General features: G+C 41.0%; 1 protein-coding gene across 6 annotated transcripts in view; it reads left to right on the top strand.

Annotated features, from left to right (window-relative positions):
* Positions 1-15,375, top strand: part of ALS2 (alsin Rho guanine nucleotide exchange factor ALS2) — a 214,796-nt gene that overhangs the window by 176,375 nt on the left and 23,046 nt on the right. For 4 of the 6 annotated variants that reach the window (XM_083864631.1, XM_083864632.1, XM_083864636.1 and 1 more), the window contains 8 exons: positions 5,714-5,803; positions 7,769-7,923; positions 8,375-9,291; positions 11,682-12,045; positions 12,898-13,066; positions 13,527-13,623; positions 14,007-14,084; positions 14,906-15,082. In XM_083864631.1, the coding sequence (XP_083720757.1) occupies positions 5,784-5,803; positions 7,769-7,923; positions 8,375-9,291; positions 11,682-12,045; positions 12,898-13,066; positions 13,527-13,623; positions 14,007-14,084; positions 14,906-15,082 (1,977 nt within the window). In that variant the 5' untranslated portion in view covers positions 5,714-5,783. Of the gene's footprint in view, positions 1-1,578; positions 1,630-2,234; positions 2,343-5,713; positions 5,804-7,768; positions 7,924-8,374; positions 9,292-11,681; positions 12,046-12,897; positions 13,067-13,526; positions 13,624-14,006; positions 14,085-14,905; positions 15,083-15,375 lie in introns of those variants that run through there. The other 2 variants (XM_083864635.1, XM_083864634.1) reach the window with 2 other exon arrangements.

The raw sequence follows: 15,375 nt of genomic DNA, 5'->3' as shown, positions 1-15,375 counted from the left end.
TGTGCAGCTTCCTAGGACTAACACCCAACCCACACACAGAAAATGACAGGGGCTGAGGGATCAGACCATTGTCCTGTGGTATTTTTATGCTGACCCATTAGGCCCTTCAGTTCTCATTTGAATGCATCACGTGAAATCTTCCCTTTGCTTCATTGTTTTGATGTCCAAGAATAACATTCTTTCCTTGAGCAAAAGGATTTTTTGTAAAGCAAAAATGTCTTGGGTAGGCAGGAACAATTTCTGTGTCTTGTTGCAACCAAACCAGCCAGCCTTTGCATGGCAAGAAGGAGCTAACTTACATGGAAGGCTTCATCTCCTTCATATGACTTTCTTTTGCACTCCTGTCAGCCATAATATGCTATATAGCCAGAATCATGGACTTTGGTCTTCACTTTATTTCCCAAATATTCTTTGAGCCACCAGGAAACAGCAGTAATTTAGACGTGCTGTCCAGGCATGAGGAAGGTTGTCTAGATGCCACACAGTAACAAACTGGTTATGTAACCTTTTATTCCGGAAAGCAGTTTTTAGTGTTTTGACCAAATGATACTTGCATTTAAAAAAATTGGAAACATAAATGCACAAAAAGTGGACAATATAAAGTATAATATAAAACATACATGTAAATTCATATGAAGATTGTAAATTTTAATCTTGTGTACTTTTTGTGTCTGGGAATAGAGGGGAAATACTGTCACAAAGAGAAGTAATCCCACTTTTGCCAGGTAGCCAGAGCTGATAAATGAAGAAAGCATGCTTATAGCTGGTGATTGTTGGTATTGAAAAAAAAAATAAAAAAAATGAAGCAATCATTCCAGTTAGTGGAGGAAACCCTCTAATAGAAATGTTTAATAGTTATCCTTAGAAAACGTAAGAATTTATAAAGGAGAGCCTATACCTGTCTTTGGAACCATGGTTTTTAAATGAAAGTTTCAGGCAACATAAAAAATAGTCGACTAAGAGGTGACATAACATTAGAAGTACATTTTACAAAACTTGTTCAAATAGAAACATATGTATAAACCCATACAGGGATGTGTGTGTGTATATATATATATATATATATATAGTGTGTGTGTCTCTGTGTGTGTGTGTGTGTGTGTGTGTGTGTGTGTGTACACCATATTGATGTATTTATGTGTATGTATTTTAAATGTATTCTGTGAAATCTATACTTGTAGAACACACACAGACGTGTGTGCCTGACTCGCACAAACACGTGCAGACACCAGCACGCACATGCACCTGTGGTATCACATCTGTTCAGACCAGGCTGGTCCTAAGGGGAATCTCTACTCTGGGCCCTGCGGAAGCTGTGGCGCAGGCCGCTCCCCGTTACAGAAGCGGCTGGCGGGCGGCTTTGCGGAGCAGGAAGGGCCGGGCCGGCGCTGTCGCTGTCACCGATCCCGCGCGGGCCGGCCCCGGCCTCCTTATTTGCGCCTCGAGTATTTCCTGACACCCACCCACGTGTCGCTCCCGTCTCTGCCTGTTTTGTCCTGGGCAGGGACCCGTCGGCGCTCGCGCGGCGCTGGCCCCGCCTCCTGCGCGTCCCGCGCCCCCGCGTGAGTCAGCCGGGCGGCGCGAGGGGCCGCGGGCAGCGCGCGGCTGAGGGCGGCGCGGCGGCGGCAGGTGCGGGGCGCGCGGGAGGGGCGCGCGGGGCTGCGCGGGGTGGCGCGGGGCGGGCGAGCCGCGCCTGAGGGGCAGCCGCGCTCCCTCCGCGCACCTCCCGCACCCGCGCTGAGGACGGGAGCGCCGGGCGGCACCGCGGACACGGGACAGGCCCTGCGCCGCCCCCGCTGCACCTTCGGGAGCGGCTAAAGGCAGTTCCGATGGACCCTGGGTGTCCACTCTAACCGCGCTGTGATGGGCTGGCACGGCACAGATACCGAGGGGTGTTTCTGTAGCGTCTGTAAGATCTCCTCCCTCTTGGTGGAAAGAGACCACTGAACTATAACTGACATGCCCTTCGTCTCCTTCCACTTGCGTTTAAAAGTCCTGTCCCTTTGCGTGAGTTGCTTGCTCAGGCGTAATGCAGTTCAGGTTTTGGCGTGTGGAGTGACGGCACCGCTGTGGCTGCAGTGTCCTGTACAGGTGACAGAGTTCTGTCCCTGCCACTGACCTCCTCCTCCGGGACGAAAATATTTTGGGGAGGCACCGGGGAGCAACCGGAGTGGTGGTAGATGACCTGTAGTTAATCACTGCTTATGTAAACTGGCTGTACTTACCATTTTCAGTTTCTGCAGAGTGAACTGTCTTCAGAAGGGGAAGCACGTGAGAATGTGCGATTTCAAAAGAAAAAGAGGCAGAAGGGCATTCAGAATTTTTTGTCTCTTACGAGTGTGGTAAATATTAAATTTTTAATTGCATGCTACAGTAAATAATTTTCAGCTGTGCTGGTTTTGTTTCCCTGACTTCTCTACTGTATTTTGCTACCATCCTGCATTCGCTGGAACTGGCATTAAAAGCTTTACCCCCTCACCCAAAGGGATCCTACTGTCTTTCAGTGACCAGTTGTTTTGCTCTGTTCTGAGCAGATCTTACTCACACAATGTTAAAAGCGGTGGTTAGTGCTGACCAACACAAGGGCTTCCTTAACTGGTCACACGTTGTATGTAAGCCACACTTGCCAACAGTAAATGATGTTGATGACTCTGTTCTGGATGAGGACGCTTGGAGATCACCTCTTGAGAACCTGAGTAGTTATTTCTGTGTAACAAACATGCAGTCTTGGTCCTGCAAGTTATTGCTAAATGTGATGCAACAAATTTATTAAAGATGTGTTTGGAAATACGTAAGTAAACATGTAGGAAAGCTATAGAAATACTTGCAGTGTTTATTGACATAGCAGGTAAATAAACACATGAGGCTCATGGGAGTTCTGGTGTTTCTCAAGGTCAGGGGCAGACCAGCTCTTGCTGTTCAGCACTGAATGTGAGGTTACCTTCATACCTGTGGTGCTCACTTAAAAATGGTCAGCAAAGAGCACAGTCCATGATAATGAGAGTAGTGTTTGCTCCACATCATTCCCAGCTATGGCAGCGGTTACACTGTGGTGGCATTTGATTTCTGGAGAATTAGCCTTTAACTTTGTAAGTGGAGAGTATGACATCAGTGTCATGCCAGTGACCATCTGTCTGTAGCACAAATCCATTTCATAATTGGCACTCCTTGCTGCTTTCCACTTGCAGTGTTGAAAGAAAAATGTAGATGGTAAAAGTATGGGCAGAGCAGTGAAGGTGCTGGTATCACACTGAGCTTCCATGCAGGAGTGCTGTTTTGTGCCTGGATGTTCACCTCCATGACTGCTAAATCTAATAACAATTCTGGTAATCTTAGTGGAAAGGAAATAATGTAGATGTGATGTGAGAGCAAGCAAGGAAAATTACACGTTTCTGTTGGGAGGAAGAAGCTTTCTATTACAATTACTTTACTTGGTAGCTGTGGCAAAGCAACTTGTATTTTGCATTAGCCGTGAATTGGGAAAAATGTTGTGCTGTCCTAGGAGTGAATGAAAATGGGAACTGAATTTGAAAGTGATTTGAAAAGTCTTAAAGATGTCTCATCTGTGGAAAGAAAATGGGTTTTTTTGTTTTCCTTTATATGTGTAAATGCTTGGTAATGCAGCCCTAAGTGTGAGCTTCTGGAAGGAAAAGAAAATCTGTCACTGCCATCATATCATGCTCTTAGTTTCTAGTTTGCCACTGTTGCAGCTTTCTTACTTAATAATTTTGTAAATAGTTTTTCGGTTTGGCCTTGAAGGGAGATCTTGCAAAACAGCTAATCAAATGCCTGTCTTTAGCTTTGTTTTGGTACATTCAGAAGGTTTTATGACAGTTACAATACATTTTTTTGCAGTCGAGGCTCATGAAAATGAAAAAGATTCTTTGAGTCCTTAGAACAGTTCATAAATCCTAGAAGTCAAGAATTTTATGCCATAGTTCCTTAACCTTAAATAACTATAAGGAATGTAAATGGTATACTTGATACTTCAATTACTCTATCAAAATGTTAATCTCTTTGATTCAGTGACCCACTGAACCTTTTTATTACAGTCTTTCACAAAGGAGAGGTGCCAGCATTTTCAAGAGAATAAATTGTAGGGTTAGGTGGTTTTGAGTAGGCTGAAGAAAAGCCTGAATTGCTCCGAGCAAGAACGCATCAGAAAGTTATGGTTCCAAAAATGCTTTTCCATTTTCCTTTGATGTTTCATCAACACCTCTGCTACCAAAGCATTGCATGACAGTTCCTTTCTGTTTGTGAGACTTCCTTTGTTAATATTTTAAAAGTTAACTTTTACAATTGTAAGTGTTTTTTTTCTTTTGTACTTGAGGAAGGACAGGCTGTCTGGAAAGCAGTATCTCTCTGGTGACAAGTGTGTCTTTGTGTTCCTAGAAAGTATGCTCTGGTTTTTGGTGGTTTTTTTGAACAGGCTGCGTATGACTTACCATAATACCATGTTATCAGATCTTTATCTTTTGAGGTCTGTTCTTTCCCAGCTGTGAAGCCCAAATCACTCTTTTTCGGGTCCTCTATCTGAAAGACTGGAATTGTTTGTATGCTATTTTGTTTCTGTAAGTGAAGGTCTCCTTGGTAATTCATTATTGAGAACACTCCAGTGAAAGTGTTGGAGGTTTTGTTAGTTATTTTAATTATTCGTTGACTTGATGATTACTGTTTCCAAGTGTGCATCGAAACTTCATGAGAGTTACAGGTCTGAATATATTTTGTCTGCTGTATTCATGACTGGCCATATTTATTTCTGTTTTCTGTATGCAAAAGCTTCAGACTACTTATTCTGGGTCTTAAGACTTTCACTAACTAACTTGTTTTCTGATTTTGTTGGCAGTGGATGTCAGGCAGCAACAGCTCTAAAGCATTTGTATGTGAAACTTCGTTTGAATAAATGTGATTATACACATGCATTAATGTAACTAAATTTTCTAGTACTTCATATTGTCAGGCAGTAGATCCAGAGAAATCACAGTTCTTTTAGTACTAAAAAGAAGGCACACAGATCATAAGAAACAAAGATTATCTGTAGCTTTTTTTTATTCCAAGAAAAGTAATACAAAGGTATCTTCATGAGGATGGAAAGTTGTGGGGGTGAACTTGCAAAATTCAAAATCTGAGAGGCTGAAATTGTAGCTAAAGCAGCCACTTTTTTCCCCTTGCCTTCTGTGGTTGTCTTTTACCTCCATAGGCACTCTGCTACCAGTTTGCATGAAGAAAGGTTTTGAACTCTGCTTTCTGCATTTCTGCCCAGGCAGAATTGCATCTTCTAATGGTGATATATGCTTTGGTTCAGGAATGAGTTACAAATTCAGCTGCTGATCATTTTGTGCTCATGCAAATCTGTTCATCTTAAATTCTGTCTTATGACTGAAAATGAATCAATTTGGTGTTTCTTGAGTGGTATAATGAGAATTGTATAGAGAGATTGATGTAAATTTCTGCCTTTGAACGAGGTTTTGTTCATTCTGTCCTTACAATAGATCCATTGTGAGCTGAGTAGTTAGGACAAGTCTGGCTGTTTTGCTTCTGTCTGCCAGCTCAGTGTGAGTGAACTAAATATAAATACTTGAACCATCCTAGCACTGTGGAAGTGTTTATTTATTGAATGCAGGAGCTAAAACTTTGGGGGTTTTTTTTGGTTTTGTTGTCGTTACTGTTTTATGTTATTTGCAAATAAATGGCTGGTTTTTATGTTTTTCAGTTTGTGAAAATTATATTGTTCCTTTTGAAAGAGGAACAATTTGGTGGTGATGGAGTGCTGCCACTGACAGATGGACTCACAGGAAAGAAGGTGAGAATGAACAGCTAGGTGAAACCACAGAGGCTCCCTGAAATAGGCCAGCTCATGATATTCCTGCAAAATTAACTGATATCAGCATACTTTTTATGTAACTTGTCTTAAAACTTGCACTAAAGGGGAGATTATTAACTTGGCTTCAGCTTCAGTTGTGTCTGGAACACTAAAGTTGCTGCCACAGCAACTTCTTTTCTAAGCTGATGGTTGTAATTTGTGGAGCCATAGCCACAGGCTACAAACTGGAAAGTGACACTGCCAAGTGAGCAGTAGATCCTGTCTGGTACCTGCACCTGTGAGTTTTGATTGTGGATCAGTAGCCCTGCAGTGGACTTTGCTTGCACTGAGATATGTGATAGAGGTCAGATGTTTTTGTCACAAATCCTGTTATGTGGATGTCCTAATTTGTTTTACACTGTTTTCTGAAGACCTGTTGAATGGATAAAAGCACAAATGTCAGGCCTTGAACTGATTTGATGTACAGTATGTTGATGAAAACTCTCAATATTATCATTTTGTGTTCTTTGGAGTGCTTTGCCTGTCTGTGTAAAATCCGTATTTTTTTATCTTAGGTGAAATATCCTTATATTGATATTAAATTTTTAAGCCTTTTTTTTCCTCTTTGCATATATATTACTTGATTGGTTCCTTTTAAATTTAATTCTATTCTAAACACAAGTCCTATGTGTTTGAAATGTGAGGTGGACTCTCCATTTTAAATCTGTGTTTGCTTTATGGAATAAACTATTTACTTGAATTTTAGAAGAGTTCTAGACTGTCACCTCTTAATATTTTTTTATTTCCTTCTGTTTTGTAGGAAAAATAAAGGTATTTGGGATGGGCAGAGGAGCTAAGAGATAATTTGATTTCTTAGCTATTCTTAATTGGAATGTCTCAGAGGCAGATTGTATGAAGATGTTCATCCCGTGCCCCACAGTTAACAAAATACATAGTTTAACAAATCCATAGTCTGCAGGAATAGGGTACTTGCATGAGTTTGCCTGCAGTGTGGTGCATCAGAATAGCTTTTTTTGGGTTTGGTACAGGTCTGGAGTACATTTTATTTCTTGTGCCTTTTTTTCTAGACAAAGACAGTAATTCTATCAAAGCTTTTCTTGCTGACTTAATATATTTAATTTCACAAGTTCATGTCAAGCTGCAAGAACTGATTTATGCAAGGAGTGAGTGACTTGGCTGCTGTCAAATAAGAAGTTAAACCTATTTTTTTTCTTTCTGAGTGGATAACAGTCTAATCTACATAAAGTTCTAAGGAAATTTAAGCATGACTCCTAACTTAAGTCTAGTCTTAATTTAAGCCAGTCTATATTGATGCTTAATATAACTTTTTGTATTTAAATCAAGGGATTTTGCATATTGTTAAAACTGTGAGCTTGTTAAAATTCTGAGAAATTGCTTTGTGCCGAGTTGGAGAAGCTGCTGACTGAGCATTCAGACCACAATGTGTTGAAGTGTTCAACCAGTTTTGGATAGTTCCAGTCACTCCTGCAAGTCCTGATACTTGCACACTATTTCAGGATATTTTTTTTTCATGGTTCAGTTGATTTGAATAACTGGCTCATTTGAATCTGAGATACTCATTAAGAATTTACAAAAAAGGGAAAAAACCCAAACAATCAAAACCTTGTTTTTATCTCTAGAGGTAGAAATGAACATGTATAAAGGCTGAGCTCTTACAGGTGTAATGCTTTAAACACGCTGTTAATGGGAGCAACTGGAACACAGTAAAGTACAAATGAGAAAAAAGTTTATGGTTTCAGAGAGGACACTTGCTTTTCCATTTAAATTGCATTTACTTAACAATTTGATAGTAGTAATCTAAATATGTTGATGTGAAAGTAAAACTAATGTCTGAACTACTTACTAAGCCTTTCCTGTGTAGGCATTACTGAACCATGGAAAAGTTCATCCTGATTGTGTTCCGATTTCATCCAATCTTTGTAGCTCAGAAGAGGCAGAAGGAGCCAAAGAGAGAGGCCTGGTCTATGTTTGGAAGGCTGGTTCCTACTCTGTGACCCCAGAAAGGCTTCCAGGCCTCAGTGGGAAGACGGTGTTACAGGCAGCCCTTGGAAGCCATCATGGGTTACTTCTAACAGAAGGTAATAAATACCTTAATTGTAACAATCTTCAGTTATTGTCAAGCTTTTTTCTTTCAGAAGTGATACTGGATCTGTGTTTGGAAAGATGAGGACTATACTTCGTGCTCTTCATACACATTTTTATGTCCTTAGTACATTTTAAATTAGAAGGGGCCAACGAATACTTAACTCACTTGACTTGAGAATAATGGAATTTTTAGCAGAAAAGCATAACTTATTTTAACAGTACATGCATGCACAGGGTAACATTAATGTGAGGTGTAGAACTTAGGAACAGTTACAGAGAGCAGCAAGCAGCCTTCTTATATCAATAGCTGTAGTTTTGCTGAGCCTGTAGTAAGCAAGGAATTCATATCTGTTTGTCTGAAGCGGTCTTCATATTTTTGTGTTGGTTTAACAATTGGTTTTACACTCCTACTAGGATTCATTTTTCTTTTTTTCCTCCTCCCAGGTGGAGAGGTCTACAGTTTTGGAAAGCTGCCCTGGAGATCAGGACCTGAGGAATGTGTTAATAGTCCTATCTTAGAGAACACTTTGGTTGGACATCGTATTATTACGGTGGCAGCGGGCAGCTTCCACAATGGAGCGGTGACGGAGAGCGGAGTGGTGTACATGTGGGGGGACAACTCTGCCGGCCAGTGCGCAGTCGCTAATCAGCCCTGTGTGCCAGAGCCCCAGCTCGTCAGCATCTGTGATTCTGAAACCAGCCCTCTCTTGTCAGTGCGGATTTTGCAGCTGGCATGTGGAGAGGAGCACACGCTGGCACTATCGCTGAGCAGGGAGATATGGGCCTGGGGGAGTGGCTGCCAGCTCGGGCTCATAACAACAACTTTCCCAGTGACAAAGCCACAGAAAGTGGAGCACCTGGCAGGACGTGTTGTGCTCCAGATTGCTTGTGGAGCCTACCACAGCCTGGCTCTGGTGCAATGTCTCCCTGTGCAGGAAATGAAACCTATCCCAGAGAGATGCAATCACTGCAGTCAGCCTCTCATTACCGTGACGGACAAGGAGGATCATGTCATCATTTCAGATAGTCACTGCTGCCCACTGGGTGTAGTGCTGTCTGATAACCAGCCAGAAAACCACGTTTTCTGTCCCTCATCAGACACCTCTGAAGGGAAAAGTGTCACAGCTGGCCAGAGTGAAGACTGTCAGAAACCACCTGTGGAACACCAGAGGCTTGTTGGTTTAGGATCTGATGGACCAAGTGGCCTTTCCAGCAGTGATGGACGGGAAGATAGTGGAATTTCTAGTTCGGGAAATACTTTGTTCTCGGACAAAAAAGAAGTGAAAGAGTACTTAATTGGTTTGTCAGAAAACTCATTAAATGAGAGCCTGAATAAAAACATCTGTGCAGAGCCTGAACAGGTTGGTGCCTAATCACTAGCTCATAATTTGCTATAACTTGTCTTGCATATGTGACAATACTACTCTTTTTACAAATGAAAAACTTACTTTAATATAGCTATGGTGTTTTCATAGTTCCCAAGTGACTTTTTCACTGATGGTTTGCATCTTTTAAGTAGAAGATTTTTTTGCCCTCCATAGTTGTTCAGTTGTGAGCCTTCATTGTGGACAGCCTTGACAGTGCTTTAGTCTCTCCTCATCATGGCCTGCAGTACCAGAACCCTGTAAGCCAATTTCCATGCTCTGCTTCCTGATGCGTGGATTTCCATTTGTGTGGGGCAGTAAGAGTCAGTGTATCTTACTGGTACTCATCTGATTTACCTTTAAGGTAGAGGTTTCATCTCTGTACCTGGAACAAATTCCTCACAAATCAATCTAATTTCTCAATCAGTTAAAAATTCTGGATTGCAAATTGCTCAAAGGTTTGACCAAGAAGTTTCTAATGTTAATAATGTAGGGGTGGCATAAACCCATAAAAAGGGATAGGAGATGTGTAAGTACTACTCTGTGTGGTGTGGAAAATGATTCAACAACGCTGTTTTGATGCTAAAGCAGAACAGTCAAGTATTCATCTCTTGCTAAGCATCAGAAAATGCTCAACATGATGGTTCAAGAGCTGTTTGTGGCTCCCTGACAAAATACTGATTTCTGGCTTTTTATGGGGGGACAGGGAAAGAAAAAGGAACTGTAATTAGGGACAGAGGGAAGAAGATAGAACCCAAAGGTTACTAGACAGAAAACTAATCCAGAATCTTGCTGCACAGTCTGGCAGTCCTTCCCTAACTGCTGTCCTGTGAGGAGCCCTGCTGCTCTGTGGCCTCATTTGCAAAACTGATGGTGGAATTCTGAAAATTTCTTTTGTCATTTAAAGTGTTGTGCAGACATTTATTTATTTATTTATTTGTTTGTTTGTTTGTTTGTTTGTTTATTTAATAGTTGCAGTAAGACGTTCTCCACAGTGATTCTGGGAAATAAATTTCACTATACCTAAAAAATAGCTGATTTTTGTTACTGCCTCTGATGGCAGCAAAACCCCTGTAGTTTTAAAATCTGTCCAGTAACTTGATAGTTCAGCAAATTATACTTTCTTACTCTGAGGAAAACTTGCTTTAGAGAAATGAATGTTATGTAAATACATTTGCTCTTTCTTTTGCTTTTTTGCTATTACAAATGCATTCTAGCAGCTGTGGGCTCCTCAGACTCTTGCAAGAACTGCAGTGTTGGGAAATGACTGAAACATGGAGTTTCATGCTCCTTTCTCAGTTCCTTGTTCCTGGCATATTTCCAGAGCACTGTTATCCTTGCACAGTTTCAGGAGTCAAGACTGGAATTGATTCACTGAATCTTCCACAATTGACATACATGTGAGGAGCAGAGATGAGATCTGCTGTAATGTTTCAGCATTAGTAAAATCCTTTTCTTTGCTTTCCTACACAAATGAAGTTTTCTTTGCTGTATTGCTAGGTGTGCCTTTTAGAAATAGGATGAAGTAAATAGAACCAATCCCAGTCCTTTAGCCTAAGCTTTAAAGAAGCTTAAAGAAGTCAGATTGTTTTTATTTTGGCAGAATGAAATGAGCTGTAATACTTGTAATTTTGCACTGTGTAGTGCATGGGAAAATGGGACTTTGCTGTCTTTGTTTTAATGTTCAAACTATTTGTCAGAGATAATTTTGGGCATTGTTTCTTATTTGGTGGGTCAGCTGATTGTTATTACAGGTAATGGTGCTGGGACTAATAATTGCCTTCAGTCAGTTTGTCCCTCCTGTGATTTTATGATTATTGACTAAGCTTTATATGGATACAACAGTGGTGTAAGGGAACATAATCCAGACTGGTTTTGAGATAGGCCTTGCGAAATGAATCTATGAATTGCTGTTTATCTTTTACCATGTTGAAGGGAGAACTTCCCTCTGAAAATACAGCATGCTCACTGATGCACTTTCATTGGTGGCAAAGAAATTGGTAATAAGCTTAAAATTATGTCCCTTCTTATATTTATTTGCAAAGATCCTTTTTTTTTTGTTGGTATTTAAAAACCCCAGACTTAAACTCTCTTATGGATGAGCTACAAGTCAGGTGCAACAGACAAAGCCCAGTTCATTTAGGAATGGTGCTTATTGCTACCATTAAAAAAAATTATTCTGAGCAATAGACGTACACCTAAGCATAAAAAAGGTAGATAATTAATATTATATAGAGTTAAATCACATCTATAATTTACAGTAAACATTTATAATAAACATCGTATGGTGTTCAGTCCAGGCCATGGTTTGAATAGTGAACGTGTATCATCATCCTGCTGTTGTGTGCTGTCTGCTCTGACAGTTCCCCGTTTCCCTTTGGTTTTAGCCATCTCAAGAGGAACAACTCAGTGCTTGTATCCCTGGCCCGCCGGGCAGCAGCACGTCCACGCTGAACAGCCTGGTGGCCTCTTGTGCCTCGGCAGTTGGGGTGAGAGTCGCTGCCACCTACGAGGCCGGAGCCCTGTCCCTGAAGAAAGTCATGAACTTCTATGGTGCCCCCGCCAGTGAGCAGCCGGGGCCTGGGGCGGGCAGCAGGTCCCCGGGGCCCGAGGCTCTGAAGGACAGTCGGGAAGAGCAGGTCAGACAGGAGTCCATGCAGGGGAAGAAGAGTTCCAGTTTAGTGGATATTAGAGAAGAGGAATCTGAAGGAGGGAGTCGAAGGCTTTCCCTGCCTGGCTTGTTGTCACAAGGTAAACAAACATACTGGGGAAAAAACATTGGAAAACTTATAATAACATGGAGGTTAAGTGAAAAAAACCCCAAATATTTATTAAACACCAATCTAATGATCTCTCAAAGGTACATATGAATGCTAAACAATACCTTAGGACTTGAAAGCAGTGAAGACTATCAGATACTGCATCCTAAGAAAACCAAAAACAGTGGGTTTACAAATGGTGTTTCTTGTTAAATTAAGGTAAAGTGGGCATGTTGGAAGAGTTACATTGCCAAATGATGCTGAGGAATCTTTCATGTTGGTTTTGTAGCAGATAAAAATCTGTGTGGTCTGTAATCTGCACTGCACTGAGCTGGTTTTGAGCCAGGCACCTATAAGTATTCCAGTTCCCACTGCTGAACTTCAAAGTTAATGACCTTCTTCCCTCACCGATTTTTGTGCTGTTAATTGCTCTGAACATCTATATGGTTAAGTTCTATATTGATCTTGGATTTGAGGGGAGTTTTAAGAAGTATTGAAGTCTTCTGTTCACTGCAAGGATATATTTTCTTTCTAAACACTTTAATGTATAGTTTGTTTTGGTTCATTTGCTTCATTATAGCTGCATGGTTCTCATATGTCTGCTGTCCTTTAGCAGCTGGTAAAAACTACTTAACATCTATCTGGTTTCAGCACCTCTGTTACTTCTTTGTATCCATAACCTATTGTCTTACCTCTCAACCTTTGTTCTCGGGCTTGAATTAAAACCACTTTAAGCAGTTTTGATCACTTGCTATTAAGCAGTGCTGTTGCTGTGTAACACACAATCTGAGTGATACATTTACCAACAGATGAGAAATTTTTCTTATTCTTGGCCTCTGCTCAGTTTCCCCAAGGCTCTTACGGAAGGTAGGACGAGCTAAAATGAGGACTGTGGCTCTGACTCCAACCTACAGTGGTGAAGCTGATGCTCTTTTGCCCTCTCTAAGAACAGAGGTGTGGAGCTGGGGGAAAGGCAAGGAAGGACAGCTAGGGCATGGTGACGTTCTGCCAAGGTGAGATTTCTTTGATAAATGTGTTTTTTATTCACTAGATTGCTAGAAAATTTTGAGTATTGAACTGTCTCAGCTTCTCAAATTTAAACATCTGCCATGCATTGTATTCTTGTTCTTTTAAGTGTTGTGACCTAAGTTTCTCCAAGTAACATGTTTTATGCTCTATTGTTACGACATCAATCAATTCTGACTTTTCCCTTTGTAATCAGTATCAGTTTTGGTGATATTTTGACTTTGTCCAAATTGGAGTCTGTCATCAACTTTGCCCTTCCTGACCCTTTTGACTGAGCTGGTTTATTGCCAGAAGGTTCTGTGTATCTTTGGTTTTTTTAGTTTGTTTTGGGGAAGAAAATAATGCCTTGAGTGTTTTTGCATTAACAGTACCTCTGATAATGTTTTTTTTCTTTTTCCCCACCTTCTCCCCCTTTTCCCTCACCTAATGGGTTCTGGGGATTCACAGGCTTCAGCCACTGTGTGTGAAAAGCCTTGATGGAAAGGAAGTGATTCACCTCTCTGCTGGTGGCCATCATTCCTTAGCACTCACTGCCAAATCCCAGGTACAAGTGATTGTTACCATTTATCGTTTATCTCTGACATAATTATCATGTTTGGTCTTTTCTAGTTTATAGTTTCTTTTGCTTCTAGAGGCAGTGTGGAAGTAGTGTGGAATCTAAATTCTGTTTCTGCCCAAGTTCTGCATGTACCATCCACATTATGTTCAAAGATTGCTGTGATTTGATTTGGTGCATTCTGTTTCTGAATGTGAGAAGACAATCTGAGAATGTAGGAAGGCAGTGAAAATTAAGGAAATGCTTCTCAGTCCATGAATCTTATAGCCTTGACTTGTGTGTTTGCACACTTGGTGTGTTGTACTACCACAGTTCAGTATGTTTCCATGTATATAAATGTATGTTCTGATGTTCAGCACTGCTTCTTGCAGGTGTATTCCTGGGGCAGTAATATCTCTGGCCAGCTCGGTCACTTGAACTCCCCAACAACCGTCCCTCGTCTTGCAAAGGTACTTTGTCTTCTGTGGTTTTCTTCTTTCAGTTTAGGGTCTCTTCTTGTTCAAGTGAGTGCAGAATAATTTCTGAGAATGATCTGTTCTTGGATCTTGGATGAGAAATGTGACTGGTTATATCTTCCTATCAGAATTCACTTTTACCTTGTTTGGTTTATCTGATACTGGTGTTGCAGTGTTGAAACTTCTCAATACTTCAGAACTCTGTTTTTATTCTAAACAATTGTTTCTAATGTTTTCAGCTTGGCTGGACCACAGCCACATTTGTTGTTTGTTTCTGTATTTCCAGAGCTTTGCAGAGTTTTGGCAGTGGGTTTTCTCTTTGTTTTGAACTTCTCACCACATTGAGTGAATAGCAAAATAACAATTTTTGAGTTAGACCACAGCCTTTCCCATGTTTTCTGGTGCTCATCTTAATGGAAAACTAGCAGCAGAATTTTCTTGCTTAGGCCTTATGCAAATTAATGTACAGCAGATTAACTGTCTCCCAAGTTTATATAGATGTCCCAGTTAAATGTAGATGGGAGAATAGTGTTCCAACTTTAATCAAGCCCACTTGATGCCCATTTAAAAGTAAAACTGATTTGTAACTGAAAGGCAGAAAACCAGCCATTAGAAAGAAAACTGGAAAGAGTTTTCAGTATATGTGCAAGGAGTTTATGCTATGAGACACTGAAGTTGAAAAATGGGCTGAGTACTGCAATAGTTTATCTTGGCAGGTGTATTATGTACATGTGGGACTAGAAGAGTTATGTACTCTTCTCTCCTTCCAGCTTTGAGTGATGATCTTTTATGTCTTCCTCCCTCCTGAATTTTAGGTGTGCGGTGATGGTATTTGGACTACAGCAGCAGGACTGGATTATTCTCTCTTCTTAGCAGATGAGAAAGACTTCCAACCTGGATTATATTACTGTGGCCAGGAGACATCAACACAAAACAATTTGAATGAAAATAGCAGTACTAAGAGTCCAGTTTTGTTAGTAGCTTGTAGTAAGGTGAGTACGGTCAGTACAGATCATACTGGTGCTGTTAGGAAACAGCACAGTGCTGGTGGCTCAGTGATCCTGAAGGGTGTCAAGCCATGTAGTTGGTTCCTGGTAGTCAAATGAGGAGCACTTTGGATGGAGGGCAGAGAGGAGGCAGAGTTGTTACTGTTCTGTCCTCTGCCTGTTTCTTGGCCTTCCCTTCTGTTTGAGGGACAAGAAGGTGTTTCTAGTATGTTTAATCCATTTCCTTCTGTCTGTGCATGCTGCAGAAATGCACTCTTTTATTGTGCTCTGTTTCACCA

Source organism: Zosterops lateralis (assembly GCF_965231275.1).
Source record: "Zosterops lateralis genome assembly, chromosome: 7".
Lineage (NCBI taxonomy): Eukaryota > Metazoa > Chordata > Aves > Passeriformes > Zosteropidae > Zosterops > Zosterops lateralis.
This window is presented reverse-complemented; position numbering and strand designations above follow the sequence as displayed.